This window comes from Chiloscyllium plagiosum, unplaced genomic scaffold (genome assembly GCF_037043375.1).
Source record: "Chiloscyllium plagiosum isolate Xiang-an unplaced genomic scaffold, Cpla_swu_hap1 HiC_scaffold_13, whole genome shotgun sequence".
In the NCBI taxonomy this organism is placed as follows: Eukaryota; Metazoa; Chordata; class Chondrichthyes; order Orectolobiformes; family Hemiscylliidae; genus Chiloscyllium; species Chiloscyllium plagiosum.
In genome coordinates this window covers 21,034,728-21,054,416 of record NW_028270151.1, presented here as the reverse complement: position 1 = coordinate 21,054,416, position 19,689 = coordinate 21,034,728, and the positions used below count along the sequence as shown (strand labels likewise).

Here is a 19,689-nt window from a genome sequence, read left to right as displayed (position 1 = left end):
GAACAACATCTTTAGCTCATAGACTCACAGTGTCATACAGCACAGCAACAGACCCTTCAGCCCAATGTATTCATGCTAACCAGACATCCCAAATAGTCCCATTTGCTAGCATTTGGCCTATATCCCTCTAAAACCATCCTATTCATATACCCTTCCAGATGCCTTTTAAATGTTAAAATTGTGCCTGCATCCACCACTTCCTCTAGCAGTTCATTCCAGACATGCTCCACTCTCTGCGTGAAAACGTTGCCCCTTAGGTCCCTTCTAAATCTTTTCCCTCTCAACTTAAATCTATGTCCTCTAGTTTTGGACAGTTCCACTCGAAGAAAATGACCTTGGCTATTCACCATATCCATGCCCCTCATGATTTTATAAGCTGCCATAAAGTCACCCACAGTCTCAGATGCTCCAGGAAAAAATACCCCAGCCTATTCAGCCTCTTTCTGTAACTCAAACCCTCCACTCCCAGCAACCCTCTCAAGTTTAACAACTTCCTTCCTATAGAAGGGCGGCCAGAATTGTATGCAGTATTCTAAAAGTGGCCTCACCAATGTCCTCTACAGCTGCAACATAACATCCCAACTCCTATATTTAATGTCCTGACCAATGAAGGCAAGGTGCCAAATGCCTTCGTCACCACCCTGCCTACCTGTGACTCCACTTTCAAGTAACTATGCACCTGCATCCCGAGGTCTCTTTGTTTGGCATCACTTCCCAGGGAGAAAGTGAGGACTGCAGATGCTGGAGAGTCAGTCGAAAAGTATGGCACTGGAAAAGCACAGCAGGTCAGACAGCATCCGTGGAGCAGGAGAATCGTTGTTTTGGGCATAAGCCCTTCATCTGCCCAGACCCCACACTTTTCAACACTCCCCAGGGCCCTATGTTTATTTAACCTAATGTTGCACAAGTGAAGGTGTGTTTGGAATGTCACAGAAACATTCATCTGTCTCCATTTTTAAAGCTATTATGACAGTCTTGATGTAGATCTTTTAATATTTGCTAATGCAAAGAAATGTTTGCAAAAATCTTTTAAATGACAGCTCTAAGGGATATTCAAAGGCTACCAAATTACCATCAATATGTCACCTGTCCCACCAGGGGGCCAAACATCCTTGACCATTACCACACAACCAAAGATGCCCAACGACCCATACCCCACTTTTGAAACTCAGATCACAATGCTGTGTTCTTCTTCCTAGCTTACAAGCAGAAGTTGAAACATGAGGACCCAGTACAGAAAGCAGTACAGTGCTGGTCTGAGGCAGAGGAATAGCCAAGGTCTAGTAGCAGTGGTGGACTCTCCCTCTTTATGGGCATTTAAGCGGCCATTGGATAGGCATATGGAGGATAGTGGGCTAGTGTAGGTTAGGTGGGCTTGGATCGGCGCAACATCGAGGGCCAAAGGGCCTGTACTGCGCTGTATTCTTCTATGTTCTATGTCTATTCATCTGGGTGAGAGAGTCCAGATCTAGGGGGCATCGGTTTAAAGTGAGAGGGCAAAGATTTAAAAGGGACCTAAGGGGCAATTTTTTCACAGAGAGAGTGGTGCATGTATGAAATGAGCTGACAGAGGAAGTGTTGGAGGCTGGTATAATTACAATATTTAAAAGACATCTAGATGGGTATATGGGCCAAATGGGACTAGATTAATTCAGGATATCTGATCATAATGGATGAGTTGAACTGAAGGGTCTGTTTCCATGCTGTACAGTTCTGTGACTATGAGTATGACTCTAAGTCTTGCCCTGGTTTGACTTTCCAAAATGCAACACCCCACATCTCTCGAAATGAAACTCCATCTGCCACTCCATAGTCCATTGACCCATCTGATCCAAGTCCAGTTGTAGTGAGATAATCTTCTTTAGTGTCCACTATACTACTTATTTTGGTGTCATCTGCAAACTTACTAACCATGCCTCCTATGTTCATATTCAAATCATTTAAATAAATGGGGAAAAACAGTGAACCCAGCATCAATCCTTGTGGCACATCACTGGCCAGGCCTCCAGTTCCAAAAGCAACTTTCCACCATCACCTTTTGTCTCCTACCTTCAAGCCAATTTTATATCCAATTGGCTAGCTTCCTCTGGATCCCATGTGATCTAACCTTTACTAACCAGTCTACCATGTGGGTATGAATGAAAATTCCTTTTCAACCTTTAGTGGAAATCAAGTAAAACTGCGAGACCATTATGCCTGGAACCACTATTCCATAAATTTACCGAAATATTAAAATGTTCTGCATTTGATATATTACCTGACCAGCTCTCTTTGAGGACCTACAATGAATCAACACTCTCACACATAATGGCAATTTGTTCCAAGGTGGGAATTACAGCATGTACTCATTCAAAGATAGAGTGTTTGATGGCATAATTTTGGGGGAGCACAGATTAACAAACTAAGAGTGTATTTCCTGTTCCTCATTTCACCATGCCTAGGATCATTCCCATGGGAACTACTAAGTTGGCTGTTTGCCTTCCTGATATGCTATTGGGACTACGAAGCCTTGCCAAACTGGTTCTGTTATTAGAGGTGGCCACAGAGAGGAGGCTATCAACATTTGGAGTGCAAGAAATTACAGATACTAGACCAAGGGTGGAGTTGGTGGAGTTAGCGGAGTGCGTGATTGCTGGTTCTCTTGTACATTTCCTGCAGTAAGCAAGGTACCTAGCTAAGTTTGTTTCAAGTTTGCTAAATCTGTCCCTGTGGCCTGCATGACACAGACACATTGTCCTAAACCTAATTAGATTAGATTACTTACAATGTGGAAACAGGCCCTTCGGCCCAACAAGTCCACACCGACCCGCCGAAGCGCAACCCACCCAGACCCATTCCCTGCATTTAATGTAGGCCTGAACAGCATTGCTTTTAAGCACCCTTTTTCTGAACTTGCCTGCCACTATTTCTTGTTTCTGTATCAAATCATTTGTCAACCTTACCCATCTCAATTACATTTCATCACAAGACCCAGGCACAGAAAGCCACCTCTCCAAGGCAAGGAAGGACATATGGTCTGAACACTTCACATATAATGAACTACATTGAAGTGTGCGCTAAGGTTCCACAGCAGCCCATAAACTGCAAAATAAGTGGCATGTTATATGGTGGCATGTATCTAGGAAGGAGCACACTGATCTTATGGGCAAACAGGAACGGGCAATAAATCCAGGCCTTGTCAGATTTGACCATTTCCTGTGAATGAATAAAGTAATATTTTTAACAAACGCTGATGATGCTAGTGGTGGTTGACAGCCAGACTGTGCAAACAAGGTACAAAATAAACACCAATGTTTGTGGCGAAGATGACTGTCTACAATCACATAGAGCTGCATATCAATTCGACCCTGAGAATGATGCAAATGCAATCTGACTGATGTACCTGCTCTTGTACAGAAGATAGCAACAGCAATTGTACTACTGGAGGAATAAGCAAAGAAAACACGCACCATTTTTAAGATGATGAAGCAAATAGATACTGATCTTTCAATATTTCAGCCGCTATCAAAAAACTTGCAAATCACCTTCATTTTATTCTTATTTTGGTTCAATTCTCATCACCCCTTCAAAGGCGAATTTCACAAACAATAGACTTCCACCTCGGAAGGTGTGCAAATACCCTAAGGTTCTTGTAGTTATTGCCTGCTTGATCTCAGACAAAAATGGAAGTTTGTTATTGAATATCAAACAGAAACCTACGTCGTTAGCAGCAGCAACCCTTTGCCATAGAGACTCGTCTCATCACAGCTGTGATGGAAACAAGCAGAGCAATTTTTTTCAAAGTTAATCAATCGCACAGCCATCAGCTGCTTGTCATATTATGCTTATTCGCATTTTACTTTCAGGGAACATTAAATTTCTACTTCAGAAGAAAGTGAGATAAATTTTTGACTGCTGCCTGAAAACGTATTTTCTACCCCAATTCATTAAAACAACTCAGACAAGGCACAGCAATCCTTTGGCATGAAGCAAAATGCCATGGTAAAGTTTAGGGGCATATCTGAAGTTTTGTTCCTGCATCAGTAAGGTTCACATCTGAAATAGAAAGAAATAGGGAAATAAAAACTAGCATTGTCCTTTGTGGGAATAGCATACAGCATTCTTCTACATTGGAATACCAATGCAATTTTATCCTATGCTGGCATTCTCCAATTCTAAAAAGAGATTTTAATTCATAATCCCAGTTAGCATCGCCACATTCTGATAATATAGCACCACTCATTTGACTTTTTCATTCAATAAATAGCAGGAATTTGCAACAAAAGTCCACAGTAAACTTTTATAATAGGATGAATAATTCTTGCTTATTCTCATATCCATATCTTGGCAGATAGCTAGGGCTTTGGTGGTCTGCTCTGTGTTACATATCACATGGCGCAACTCAGGAGCCACACTATAACATTCAAGTCAGTCATGTATGCTGCAGCTGAAGGATTCACCGGCCTTTATTTTCCCCTTGACCTAATCCAATACTTCCAAACCATCAGCCAGCACATGTCATGGCCACTGGAATTATTTCCCAGTTGCCTGTGTCAATGTCTGCCACCTCCATATCTTTCTTGCAGGTGTCCTTGTAGTGGAGGTACACATGTCCAGCAAGTCTAATCCAGTAGCCAGTTCATCACACAAGGCTTTTGAGCTGACAGAGCCTAGGACAGGGCATAAATCTTAGCCCAAGACTCTACAGGGCTCGCTGTGCTCAGGTTAGGGTCCTGGGAGAGAGCAATACCGTAGCTGCTGATTTCTGTCCATCTCTATCATCTGATTAACATGACCAAGTCAATGCATGCATCTCTGGCTTACAATGAGTGTATATTGTTGGAATTCACAAACTCTTGGATCTTTAGGTTGGTGACTTTGTCCACCCAAGAGATGCTGAGACAGTGTAGGTGGGCATTGTGCAGTCTTTTCTTCTGCTTAGCCTATATTGTCCACATCTCAGCACTGTAAGCCAATGTCACGGAGCTAAAAATCACACAACACCAGGTTATAGTCCAACAGGTTATTTGCAAGTACTAACTTTCAGAGCACTGCTCCTTCATCAAGCAACTAGTGAGGCAGGATCATAAGACACAGAATTTATAGCAAAAGATCATTATTTCATACAACTGATACGATATATTGAACAAACCTAGATTCAAAATATCGCATCAGTTGCATGAGACTAGTCTGTTCAAGTTCACCTGCAGCCTCCCTGCTTCCAAATGTTACCTGCCTCTCCACGTATCTTCATGTCATCTGCAAACTTTGCAACAATGGCCTCAGTTCCTTAATCCACATCATTGTTATGCAAAATGAATAGTTGTGGTCCCAACATTGACACATATGGAACTCCACTAGTCACTGGCTGCCATCCTGAAAAAGAGTCCTTTATCCCTCCTCTCTGCCCTCTGCCAGTCAGTCAATTCTCTATCCATGCCACTATCTTGCCCCTAAGAAAATGGGCTCTTATCTTACTTAGCAGTTATCTTGTGCAGTTACAAAAGACTGTTGATGTTAGGATAAAATCCTGTTTGATCCAACTGCAAATGTCAAAAGATTCTGATGATATCAGATAATAGCTGATCTGATTCATCTAGTGGTCATGGACATCGTGCTTGGAATCTTTGGCGAGCAGCCAATTTTCTCCAGCAGCTTACATAGAATGCTGTGCTCACATAGTCAAATATCTCCATGTAACTAATGAAGACAGTACACAGTCATATCATCTCTCTTTCTGTTTCAAAATTAAGAAGGTTGTTCCACTGTAGAAACTGGATTTTGAGATAAAAGCATTAATCCCGGATTTGCATTCTGACAAATACTGATGTGAACACTGGCAAAATACTTTTCTCATGATGTTTAGCAGGGAATGATGCTTCGATAGTTATTGCAATCATTGCAGTCACCTTTTTCTTGTACAGAGTAACAATCTTTGTATCCCACACTTCCTGGAGCACTGCCCCACTCCTCCAGCAGAGACAAAGAAGCTTATACAGATGCAAACATACAAAACAGGAGTCTCCTTCCTATCGGAAACTTGTTGCGAAACTTGAAGGGGTTCAGAGGAGATTTACAAGGATGTTGCCAAGGTTGGAGGATTTGAGCTATGGGTAGGAGCTGAACAGGCTGGGGCTGTTTTCCCTAGAGCGTTGGAGGCTCGGGGTGGCCTTAAGGAGGTTTACAAAATTATGAGGGACATGGATAGGATAAATAGACAAAGTCTTTTCCCTGGGGTGGGAGAGTCCAGAACTGGAGGGCATAGCTTTAGGGTGAGAGGAGAAAAGATATAAAAGAGACCTAAGGGGCAACTTTTTCACGCAGAGGGTGGTATGTATATGGAATGAGCTGCTTGAGGAAGTGGTGAGGCTAGTACAATTGCAACATTTAAAAGGCATTTGGATGGGTATATGAATAGGAAGGAAGGGTTTGGAGGGATATTGGCCAGGTGCTGGCAGGTGGGACTAGATTGGGTTGGGATATCTGATTGGCATGGATGGGTTGGACCAAAGGGTCTGTTTCAGTGCTGTACATCTCTATGACTATGACTCGATAAGTAGACTAGTTAGCTCCTTGAGCCTGCTTCACCATTCAAAATTATCATGATTGTTCCTGTCTACTCTTATAATCCTGGATCCACCTCTGTTTTAAAAATATTGAATTGTGCAGTTAAACTGTACACTTTATACATTGCTATTTTTATCCTTCCTACCAAATTGAATAACTCACATTTTCCTACATTATACTCCATCGGCCAAATTATTGTCTACACACCCAACCTATCTCTAGGCATTTGCAGCTTCCTTATGCCTTCTTCACAATACACCTTCTTACCCATCTTGGTGTTGTGTGCAAATTTAGTTACCAAGCCTTTGCTTCCTCATCTAAGTCATCACAGGCCCCATCACAGATCCCGGCATGATGCCATTACTCACATCCTGCTAATCAATGAAAGACCCATTTATGCATACTCTCAGTTTTTTGCTTGCAAGCTTATCCATGCTAGTATCATTCTCCTTACACTATGAGCTTTTATTTTCCACAATACCCTTTGATGTGGTACCTCATCGAATACCTTCTGGAAAGTCAAGTATAATACATTTACAGAATCCCTTTTTATCCAGTGTATTACTCCTTCAAAGAATGACAATAAATTAGCGAAACATTAGTGAAACCATATTGACTCTTCCCGATTAGTTATGATAGCATTCAATGAGCTCATCATTCAAACTGCAAATCTGTGAAGGAGTGTTAGTTTCCTCTGCTTGATGAATTCAGGCAGTACATAATCAGCACTCAGAGTTTTGCCTGTGGCAGATGAGTCAATAGTTTCACTGAACTCCTCTGAGGGTTGGACATCCAGCTCTACCACAACAGGCAGGTTTTCTATGGTGTCCAGAACTTCCCCAGAGATTGTGTTCTTTTGGAGACCAACTCTAGTCAATGTTCCACCCATGTCTCCAGTTAATTCTGCGACTGCTAATGACCTTTGCTTTCAATGCTGTTCTTTTCTTTACTGATAGACCTGTTGCCTTTTTGTTCCCAATCATAGCACTCTCTGTGCCTAAGGACATCTGGATATTCTGGCCGAGTTGTAACCAGTAGTTACTTGCACAGGGCCTAGCAGTCTGTTGGACGTTATGTTGAGCATCTCATAGTGCACTTAGAGTCTTCTCTTCTTGATCTCTCTTGTAATTAATGAGTGTGGATCATTCAGCTCGAATGGCAAGTCACATTATAGTGATGTTAGCCCCAAAATAATTAGTGCTTTCTGCTCTTGCTTCCCAAATGTTGAAAATGGGCACTGTAGATGGTTTCTTCAAGTTTGATTTGTGTTTCTTCTGCACTTTGAATGGGAATGCTGGATAGTCTGTTTTTTCAAGGCAAGGATGTTAATTGAAGAACAGCTCACATTGATTCATTGAAACATTTCTGCTTTGAATGAAAAGTCTTGTCCTTGAGCAGACCGGGCAGGGAACTCGATTGCAGTATGTAATTGGCAGCTGCAGGTGTTGAAAGGATGTTAACAGAATCTCTCTGGCAAAGCTTACCCCCTGCATGAGTTTCCTCTGAACCCTTCCAATACCACATGAGTATGTAACATTATTCTTTCAGTGAGTGATTCTCAGCCAACCCTGCCCTGAAAGGTAAGGGATGCTAATGCTTTTTTAAAAAATTCATTTATGGGAGGTGATCATGGCTGGCTGGGCCAAGGCTTATTGCTCATCCTCAATTGCCCTTGAGAAGGTGAATCATGAGCTAGCTTCCTGAACTCCTGCAATCTATTTGTTGTACATAGACCCACAATCTCAGGATCTTGACCCATTGACACTGAAGCAATGGTGATGAATTTCGAGAATGGTGAGTGGTTTGGAGGGGAAGTTGCAGGTGGTGGTGTTTCCATCAGCCCTTCCAGATGGCAGTGGTTATGGGTTTGGAAAGTCCAGCCGATGCCAATGTTTAGTCATGGATGTCTCCAGGAAATTGTGATGACCTCCAGCTCTGTCAGGACAATGTTTCAGCACAGATAATTATGTTAGAAACTTTATTTTGAGGCTTCTTTTAAGACAGAAAGATTGAACTAGAGGTGCAAAGGGGCAGTTAAGACCACTTGAGTAAATAGCTTGGGAGGTCTTGGGAATTTTTTTAATGCATGGGTGTGGCAAGCTCTCAGATTTCAGGCTTTTGATTTTCTGGGTTTCAGTTCTTCAGAAGCATCAGAAGCTGCTGGGGTCTCAACAAGTTGGAAACTTCAGTAGATGTCTCCTGTCCGCTACTCTCTCTGAATTTTCTCGATTTGTTTTTGTTCCTGGATTGAAGAACTGCATGTTAGAATCTGTGTCTGAATTTGCCTTTTTTCCAAAGGTTAATGGGATGTTACTATATTGGAACAGTTAATTAGTATAATTATTGCATCTATTGTTCAGTTAAGCTTTCCAATTGCGTTTGTTACTCCAATTTCTTCTGTTTGTATTTTAACTATAGTGTTTATATAAATTGTGTTCTTGTTTAACGTTGAATAGTTTGACCAGTCTCATTGTATCTGGAACATGGCGCTTCACGTTTGCCTGTAAAATTAGAAAATGTGAGGGTCTGGACTATCTTCTTAAAATATTTTAAGGGGGTTGTATCTGGTCCGTAACAAAACCTTGTGGCACAATTTGTTCTGAATCTGTTACATAAAGCTCAAGGTAGCAGCAAAGCTTGTAGTCTCTGCCCATGTTCATTTATTTTTCATAGGACATAACTGAGGTCAAGCAGCCATGCACCATGATCCATGTCCACCCTTGCAGTGAAATCCACAGTAAAAGTGGTCTTGTCTTAGGAATTCTGTTGACAGTAGTGTTAAGCTCCTCAAAGAACTGAACCTCCAGCTTTGTCAGGACAATGTTTCAGCACAGATACGTATGTTAGAAATGTTAAAGTAAGTTAATGTAGAATTGTGAATAACTTGCAGATTTTTGAAATAAAGGTTTGAGTACTTTGAGTGTTGTGAAACTTTTGAATTTTCTAATCTAGGCAGTTATGGAGTAAATTTAAGGCTAGGATAGGGAAGATAGCTGGCTTCTTAGGGAATCCAAACATATTAAGACTATGCAGGCAAGTGGAGTGAAGCCGAAGATCAACCATGATGATGCTGAATGTTGGAGCAGGCTCAATGGGCAAACTCTTCTCTCATTTCCCATGTATATGTGTAAGTTTGCTGCTACCTAAACATGACAGTCACAGAGTCACTTACAGAATACCAAAAGGTTTTCTGATCCATTGGGCATGTGCTTGCTCCATGTGGTGTAATCCAATCAGCCACATTCTTTCTCTCAGTCTCATGGACATGCAAGCTTATTTCCCTCAAATGCTCATGAAATTCCTTTTAATATCATTCATCCTCTCCATTTCCACTACCCTCATGGGATCCAAGTCATTGCCACTTGTTTTGTAAATAAGTTGTTCTTCAAATACCACCTGCATCTTTTGCCCAAAATCTTAAATCTGTATCGTCTACGACGACAAGAGTTTTTCTCTTGTCTACTTTATCTAAGCCTGTCATAATCTTATATCCATCTATCAAAGTTCTCTTCAATCTCTTTCGCTCCATGAGAACAGCTTGGGCCTTTTCAATCCCACCCTGAAACAAACAGCTCTCCAGCCTATGAACCATTCTGGTAAATCCTCTCTTCAACCTCTCAAGGACTTCCACAAATTTCCAGGTGGTGACTAGACCTAGACATAATACTTTAGTTGGGCCGTCGCCAGAGCTTTGAAAAGGTTCAGCACAACTTTTCTGTTTTTTCACTCAGCACCCCTACTTACGAAGACCAAGATTCTATCTGCTTCACTCACTACTCTCAATATACCACCTTCAAAGAACGACAATGATATAACTCATCGTACTACGTCAATCATGGAGCATTTCCCAATCAAAGATTTATTTGGTCAGTCATTCATAATTGTTGCATCCTTACAGGATCCGATATGTATGCTGTGCAATTATTAAAAAAATTAAAAATCACTCAACACTGGGGAACACTTCAGCAGTCAGGGCATTTGGCCTCGGACCTTCGGGTGACTATCCTCCAAGGTGGACATTGGGACAGGCAACAATGAGCAGAGGCTGATAGCCAAGTTCTGTATCCATGAGGATGGCCTCAACTGGGACCTTGGATTCATGTCACACTACAGGTGACCCCACTGCACTGTACACTCTCTTTCACTCACACACACACATGCACTTTTACATATGCACGCAGATCCTCTCTCATATACAAGCTCTCTCTCATACGAATACACATACACCCTACCCCCACTCACACCCATGCATGCACACTTTCACAGACTTATACTCCATCACACTTGCACACAAACTTTACCAAGTTTGTATACACGCAAATACACACTCTCTCACATGCACATACTTACTCTGTCTGTCTGTCTGTCTCTCTCTCTCTCCTGCATGCGCACACACATATAAGTTTATTGGGTGAATTTGTATTTGCAGAATTACATTTGCAGATATATTCTAGTTTGCTCAAAAAATGCAGAACCTGCAGGCAGTCAATCCATGTAATATTTTGTAAATTCCACTTTGGAAATAGAACCAGTCTGATTCAAGACTGGGATACAGACAGATTCTAACCTTACACCTTTAATGCATCATCTGAGCTGAGATGTCACCTTTTGTTCTAAAACCTTAAGTTATCCTGAGAATGTGACTTAAAAGAAGTTCTGGGATTTACATATTAAAGAACCAAAACCAGCAAACTCATTCTAAAAGATGAAAGACTTAACAGTCTAGGTTTGTTCAACATATCATTTCAGCTGCACGACACTGTAATCTTTTGCTCTAAATTCTGTCTCTTATGGTCCTGTTCCACAATCTCCCGATGAAGAAGCAGCGCTTCGAAAGCTAGTGCTTCCAAATAAACCTGTTGTTGTGTGATTTTTAACTTTGTCTACCTCAGTCCAACACCGGCTCCTCCAAATCGTAATTATTGAAATTCAGGCCTAAAATGACCTGTTCTAGCCATTAATGTTGACCTTCAACCCTGTTCTCAACTAGAAAAAAGTAATGAACTTCACGGGCATTTAAGGATTAAAAGACTAGGAACAGGAGGAGGCTATTCGACCACTTGAACCTGTTCTGCCTTTCCATTAGATCACGTGTCTTAGCTCTGGTCACTGAGAATAAAACAGATCTCTCAATAACCCGTTGAACTCAATAACTTGTTTCCTTCAAACTAGAGAGAAAAAAAAATTCTGAATTTTCAGACATTTGAATGTAGGTCTTCACTTGAAGATCAACTAATTGTATCCATGGGAAATAACTGAAAACAGCTCTCATCAAGAGCAAACAAAAATCTCAAGATGATACATGTTCTCTCTCAAAGTAATGTTTAGTTATAATCACAATATTACTAACCACAGCATTAACAAAGAATTCTCCCTAAACCATCCCCAACCTAATATGAAAAGGACTGATGAATGTGGCAAATTTGGAACCTTTGTTATTTCTGGACCTAAAACCTGCTCTATAATCCTGGAAAGACTGTAAATATTAAAAAGTACACCCACACAAACTGTACATACATTCCCACTGGTACAGATTGGTTTATAACTTAGTTGCTGTGGAAATAACTTCGCTAATACAAAAACTGGACTCAAATAACAAACTCCAGGGGAAGATGGAAACTAGTAACTTAAAATGTTTATAAAGCAACTGATACCAAGGGAGCCTGTCACACCATTCCTCCACGCTCAGAAATTACTGGCATTAAAAAAATGAAGGGTCTGCCCTGGTTATGGTTATTTCTAACTATATCCCATTATCCAGTTGTCAACTGTGGTTATATAAGTGGTATGCCCTTTAGGTCAGAAGGATCAGGCTCCCCTACAGTGACTGAACAAGAAATCCAGGCTAATGTACCCAATGCAAAACTGAGGGTGGGCTGAGTGTCAGGAGTGCCTTTGAGACAAGATTTTATAACCAAGAGCTTGTATGTCTTTTCAGCTGATTTAGAAATAAATCACTCATGGAATGTGGGCATATTTATTACCCATTTCTGGATGCCTTTGAGAGGGTGGTGGTGAACTGCCCCCTTAAACCACTCTAATCCATTTGTTCTGGGCACATCTACGATGGTGTTAGAGAGGGAGTTGCAAGATTTTGACCCAGTGACACAATATATTTCCATCTGGATGGTGACTGATGTAAAAAGACTGGGTGGGATTAGTTTAAAGAAAACAAGAGGAATTCTTCCCAATGCTATGGGCGACATTCATCTTTCAAACACAATCAGTAATACCAGATTATCTGTCTAATTATCTTGATACAGTTTATGGGAGCTTGCTGTGTTCCCTGTTTCATGTCAGTGACCATATTTCAAAGGTCTTAAAACACTCTGGGACATGAAATGCACTACAGAAATGCAAGTTCTTTCTCTCTTTGTCCATGTTATGCAGCTAACGAAACTTGGAAACGTATAACTGGAAGAATATGACCCCAAGTCAAAAACAGATGTTACTACTTCATTGCATGGCAGAAGGTTTTTGCTGAAGGTAGATGGTGGTTGCTGTGTAACTGGGCACTATAATTATATGGATATGCTTCTAATCAACTCAGCAAACAAAAAATATAGTCCATGCAGTGTATATTTAGTCCACATATGCAACATAAATTCTATATAAAGCTTTGCCTCTCCTGTGACCTCCATCTCAGTTGTAATCTCACTGTGCACAAATCAGGACGTTTGCAGTAGAATCATTTAGACCAAACAATATCACAGCTACATACTTGAACAGCTTGTCTGTCAGAGCTGCTGTAGACAGATATTTGTGGTGCCTGTGTCCTGGGCGACGTGCTGATTGTTGTCGTAGTGGTTGATGTTGTTGTACTTTGGTCATTTTCCATGGCTGGTCACTGCACAGCTTCAATCAGCACATTAGTTACAAATTTCAGAGATGCGAGGCTTCAAAGCTGAAAGATAGCAAAATGGGGACAATTTACGTACATTCCTCACCATCTTCACTGACAAGGGGGAATTGTGGACATCCAGCTACATCTAAATGGTGATAACCGGCTGCCCTTTCCACTGAAATCACTCTCAAAGAACAATATGTTATCAAAAACCCTATCTTTTTCAGGCAATTCAACCTTGCCACCTGTGCCTTCCATGGAAATAAAAATCAGACATTGTAAAATGGGTTGCTGATTTCTTTCATGCATTTGACATTGTCACACAATATTTAGATAGCTGTTCATCAAATCAGAATGATTATGATCTTATGACCAGACATATTTCACTCATACTGATCATGTTCATTGCTCTGTAAATTTCCTATACCAAGTGAGTTTTCCATATACTTAACCAATACTAGAGCATACAATGGTTCATTGTCATTGAAACATACAATATTTCAAGAAGGCTTGATAGGGCCGATGCCGAGAGACAGTTTCTCCCTCGGTTGCACTCGAGATTAGAGATTTCGGAAGTCCAGATTTTCTAGAATTCCGGGCTCATCCACTTAAGGACTGAGAATGAGAAGATATTTCTTTAGTCAAAGGGTTGTGAAACTTTTGAATTTCCTTTCAGTGAGCTGCCAATGCTGTTACTGAGTATATTCAAGACTGAGATTGATGGGCTTTGGGATCCTAAAAGAATCAGGGGATAATGAGGTCTGACAGGAAAACAAGTTGAGTTGCCATGATACTACTGCATGACAAAGCACGTTTGAGCAGCCTACTCCCATGCCTAGCTCTTATGTTTTGTCAATCCAGTATATTTCAGAAGACCAGCTGAAGTATTGCGAGTTTGGAGCGAAGTCAGGAACAGCTTAGAACTTGGAACTATTCCCTGGTTTTTGGAATGGACCCAGACAGTGATAATTAAGTGCAGCAAAAAAAACAGTGATGATTTACTGGAGTTCATTATCACACTGTGAAAAGCTGTGCGCCAGAACATTTTTACAAGCTGACACACAGAACCTCTTTACCACTGCCAATGAGTTTCTGGATCCATGTCATTTGTATGACAAATGTGGTGTATAGAAACTACCTGATCGGTAGACTTCGAAAACAAGTTTAACAATTCATCATTAACTTCTCCATTTTAGTGAAAATAAACATTAAGAAAATTATCTGGGAATTAACACATTGGAACAATCCGCAGATACCATCCTCCATATCCCTGGTTCTAATCTCAGCAATCAAAAGGTTTAACTGTAGATGTAAAGGAATTACAGAATGAAAGCAACATAAAAGGGGCCCATCATAACAGTACCAACACCTTAGTGGTGCTACCCAATTAGTCCATTCCCCTGCTCTTTCACATTTATTCCTTAAGTATTTATCCAATTCACTTTGAAATAATTTTTGAGTTCCTACTACCATCCTGACAGGCTCACAGTTCCTAGGCCCAACCATTATCAACTGTTTCATCAATGACCTTCCCTCTATCATACATTAAGAAGACCAGTCACAAGTCCACAGATGCTGAAGCAGTCCGTATGTGTACACAGAATGACCAGGACCAGTAAGTGATAAGTAACATTTGTGCCATGCAAATGCCAGGCAACGACCATTTTCCCACAATAAAGAATCTGGTTAGCACTGATTCGAAGCTGAACCTAGAGGAACAAGAGCAGCGGATAGATGGAACATAATTACCTGCAAGTTCTCCTCCAAGCCACTCAATATCCTTATTTGGAACCACGTACCATCTCTTCACTGTCAGGAGGTTGAAATACTCTCTAACAGCATCATGGGTGTACCTACCCAAACAAGCTGCAGTGATTCAAAGGCTGTTCACCACAATCTTTTCAATTAGGATGGGCATTGAGTGCTGGCCTAGATGGTGATGCCCACACTATGTGAAATACTACAAAAACGACAGTCTATTCTAAAACACAGCACTCACTGCATTTGTTTTCCTTCAATTAGTCTCTCAGAGTCATAGAGATGTACAGCACGGAAACAGACCCTTCGGTCCAACCCTCTCATGCTTTTGCCAATTATTTAGATCTCTTTTCTGTTTACCAAATCTTTTCAGTTTCTCTAAATTTGAGTGCAACTTTTCAAATGACTTTGTCTCCTTCTGTACAATATTCACTGAGTCTTCTCTGTTCTTGGGAGAACAAGCCTAGCTCCTCCAGTCTCTCCAATTCATCCTTTGGGATTCATACCGGTGAGGTGATTGATGATTTATGGCTGATTTGAAATTTGTATAGTCTGTGTGCTCAACTCTTCTATTGTTGGCTTGAATTATGTTTTGCTGGATGCGGGGATGTGGGTATGGATAATGACAAATTTTGCACTGATTTCAATACAACAACTGGCATATTGCACACTTAACACAGCAGAACTATCACAAGGTGTTACCATTAAGCCACCATCATCACCACCACGGGTGACCAAAAGCTTTAAGGAGGGAAGAATACTATGGAGAGGTTTGGGAAAGGAATTCCAAACTTCAGGCCCTAGACAGCTTAAGGTACAACCACTGGTCACACCTTTGGAAATCAGGAATTGAAGACAGAGAAAGGTCTCATAGAGAGTTATAGTGATAATGGCAAAACCAGTAATCCAAATTAGTGCACTGGACATTAATTTACATTCTGGTGTCTGATTTTTCTCTGGACATGGCTGAGGGGATTCCAAGCATGAGAAAACACCACATCTGTGCATCTCTTGAATCCTTTTCGAAAGCTGGCCAGGGTTTTACTGCTCATCTGATCTCAGCTGTAGTCTGCACACAGACAGCAGTGCCAAATCCATGTGACAAAATCCCTTAAATCTGTTTATTTACTCATAAAAATATATAGCTACGTTGCCCAGCATGCTCAGGTGTGATAACTTTTGCCTCTGGTTAAACTACTCTTTCTGAATTACATTAGTATTCTGTAACTGTTCCTATTTCCACCTGCCCAGGAAGACAAATGGAAACAACAATCAAGATATTGTACTTTTTGTCACAGCATCAACATCCTTAGAAAATACTATCAGATGGCACGTGGAGAATGTCTGCTTTGAAAATAGCATTCATCCCCCACTAGGTTGGCAGATGTACTACCAATTTTGATGGTATTACACAGGAAGTTTCAAAAGTTGATTGGGGAGATTAAGGGATGCCTGGGATCAAATGAAGGAGGAGTATAGGGCGGATAAGAGTACACTTCAGAGGGAAATCAGGAGGGCAAAAAACTTTGGCAGATAGAGTAAAGTAGAATCCAAAGAGATTATACCAGTATATTTAGAGCAAAAGACTAACTTTGGAGAGAATAGGACCCCTTAAAGACCCAACAGGATCACCTATGTGTGGAGTCACCGGAGATGGGCGAGATTCTAAACAAATATTTCTCTTCAGTATTTATTGCGGAGAAAGCTACGGAAGCCAGGGAATTCAGGGAAATAAACAGTGGTGCCTTGAAGAGTCCACATTTAGAAGAGGTACTGGAGGTCTTAAAATCCATAAAGGCAGATATATCACTGAGATCCGATCACTGGAACATTATGGGAAGCTGGGAAGAAATTGCGGGGGGACTTGGAAGAGATATGTATATCATTGACAGCCACGGGTGAGATGCTGGAAAACTGGAAGGTGACTAATGTTGTGGCTTCATTTAAGAAAGGTTGCAAGGAAAGGTCAGGGAACTAGAGACCTGTGACCCTAACGTCAGTACTGGGTATTTTGTTGGGATTATGAGAAAGTGGAAATACATACATTTGGAAAGGCAAGGACTGATTTGGGGGAGTCAGCATGGCTTTGTTCATGGGAGATCATGTCTCAGCAAGTTGATTGAGGTGTTTGGAGGGGTGGCGAAAATGATAGATGAAGGGAGGGTGTTAGATGTTGGCTAGATGGACCCCAGTACACATCATATAACACTTGGATATAGTCCAATGGAGTTGTGGGGATGTACACGCTCTCGGGGCACCGCCTCTCTCTCACACACACACATAAAGGTCTATGGGGTGAATTTGCATTTGCAGACACATTAATCTATAGACAGTCAGTCAATGTGACATTTTATAAATTCCTACATTGGAAATAAAACCAGTCTGACTCCAGGTTATGAAACAGACAGATTGTAACCTCACCTTTGGTGCATTGTTTGAACTGAGATGTCACCTTTCTTTATCCACTGATAAAGCCTTAAGTTATCTCAGGGCTGTGACTTGAAGAAATTGTAGGATTTACATATTAATCAATCGAAATCTGCATCCCCATTCTAAGTGATGAAAGACTTAACAGCCATCTAGATTTGTCTAATACATTGCATCAGTTTTTTTAGATTAGATTAGATACCCTACAGAATGGAAAAAGGCCCTATGGCCCAAACAGTCCACACCGAACCTCCGAAGAGTAACCCACCCAGACCCATTTCCCTCTGACTAATGCACCTAACACTACGGGCAATTTAGCATGGCCAATTGACCTGCACATCTTTGGACTGTGGGAGGAAACTGGAGCACCCGGAGGAAACCCACGCAGACACGGGGAGAATGTGTAAACTCCACACAAACAGTCACCCGAGGCTGGAATCGAACCTGGGACCCTGGTAGTCTGAGGCAGCAGTGCTAACCACTGAGCCACCGTGCTGCCTAGTTGTATGACACTTTGATCTTTTACTTATAAAATCTGTGTCCTATCTACCTGCCCCACTAGCTACCTGACAAAGGAGCAGCACTCTAAAAGCTTGTACTTTCAAATAAACCTGTTGGACTATAACCTTGTGTTGTATGATTTTTAAATTTGTCCACCCCAGTCGAACACTGGCACCTCCACATCACATATGGACTTCGACAAGGTCCCACATGGTAGAATTGTTAGTAAAGTTAGATCATATGGGATCTAGGGAGAGCTAGCCAGTTGGATACAAAATTGGCTTCACGGCACGAGACACAGGGTGATGGTAGAGGATTGTTGTTCAGACTGGAGGCCTGTTGTTCAGACTGGAGGCCTGTGATGTGCGGTGTGCCACAAGGAATGGTGCTGGGTCCATTGTTGTTCATCATTTATATAAATGATCTGGATTAGAATATAGAAAGAATGGTTAGAAAATGTTTGGATGAAATCAAAATTGTGGTATAGTGAAGAAAGCTATTTAAGAGTACAATAGGAGCATGATCAACTAGGCCAGAGAGCAAAGAAATGGCAGGTGGAGTTCATTACAAATAAATGCAAGATGTTGCATTTTGATTAGACAAACCAGAGCAGGACTTACACAGTTAATGGTAGGGTCCAAGGGAGTGTTGTCAAAAAGAGACCTATAGGTTCAGATACATAGTCCCTTGAAAATGGCATCACAGGTAGACAGGGTGGGGAAGAAGCCATTTGGGCACGCTTGCCTTCATCAGTCAGAGTACTGACTACAGGAATTGGGACATCATGTTACAGCTGTACAAGACATTGGTAAGGCCACATTTGGAGTACTGTGACAAGGATGGGCGATTTGAGTTATAAGGAAAAGCTGGATTGATTGGGGCTTCTTTCCCTGGAGCGTAGAAGGCTGTGGGGTGACCTTATAGAGATTTTATAAAATCATGAGGGGTATAGATAAGATGAATAGTCAAGTTATTTTCCCCAGGGTAGGGAGGCCAAAACTAGAGGACATAGGTTTAAGGTGAGAGAGGAAAGATTTGAAAGAGCCCTGAGATACAACTTTTCCATACAAAGGGTGGTGCATATATGGAACTAGCTGCCAAAGGAAGTTGTAGAGATGGATACAATTACAACATCTAAAAGATATTTGGACAGGTAAATAAGAAAGGTTTAGAAGGATATGGGCCAAACACAGAAAAACGCGATTAGTTTGGACGACAAGGATGAGTTGTGCTGATGGCGCTGTTTCCCATCTGTATAATAAACTCTTTCTCAATAGAATATGACTGATACTGCCTGCCACACAATTTGGCTGTCTTTGATACAGCCAAGAGTGCACAGGTACACAGCTGTGAAGGGCAAGTTTGAGAAAAACACTGCAAATTATTTCTCTGCACATAGGATTAATGCCTGGAAAGGAATTAACTGAAAGGGTGGCTAATGGCAGAAATATCACCTAAGTGACAGCTTGGAAAGCAGAGATGTACCTATTCCAGAAAGTTACTCAAAATCTCTGTGTCTCGAGGTGGGATTGAAGTCAACCACAATTTTACAGTTGGGGGGGGGGGGGTAAAAGAAGAGGGCAACCAGCACTGCTTCACCATTTTGCCTATTT

The 19,689-nt window shown here is 41.3% G+C and overlaps 1 protein-coding gene and 1 long non-coding RNA gene across 3 annotated transcripts in view; one reads left to right on the top strand and one right to left on the bottom strand.

Moving 5' to 3' along the window:
* Nucleotides 1-9,460, top strand: part of LOC148148265 (uncharacterized) — a 41,115-nt gene extending 31,655 nt beyond the window's left edge. The window contains exon 3 of the long non-coding RNA XR_015759112.1: nucleotides 8,684-9,460. This is a non-coding gene — a long non-coding RNA (uncharacterized LOC148148265). The remainder of the gene's footprint in view (nucleotides 1-8,683) is intronic.
* Nucleotides 1-19,689, bottom strand: part of phc3a (polyhomeotic homolog 3a) — a 116,030-nt gene that overhangs the window by 70,473 nt on the left and 25,868 nt on the right. For both annotated transcript variants that reach the window (XM_043702646.2, XM_043702647.2), the window contains exon 2: nucleotides 13,268-13,450. In XM_043702646.2, the coding sequence (XP_043558581.2) occupies nucleotides 13,268-13,384 (117 nt within the window). In that variant the 5' untranslated portion in view covers nucleotides 13,385-13,450. The remainder of the gene's footprint in view (nucleotides 1-13,267; nucleotides 13,451-19,689) is intronic.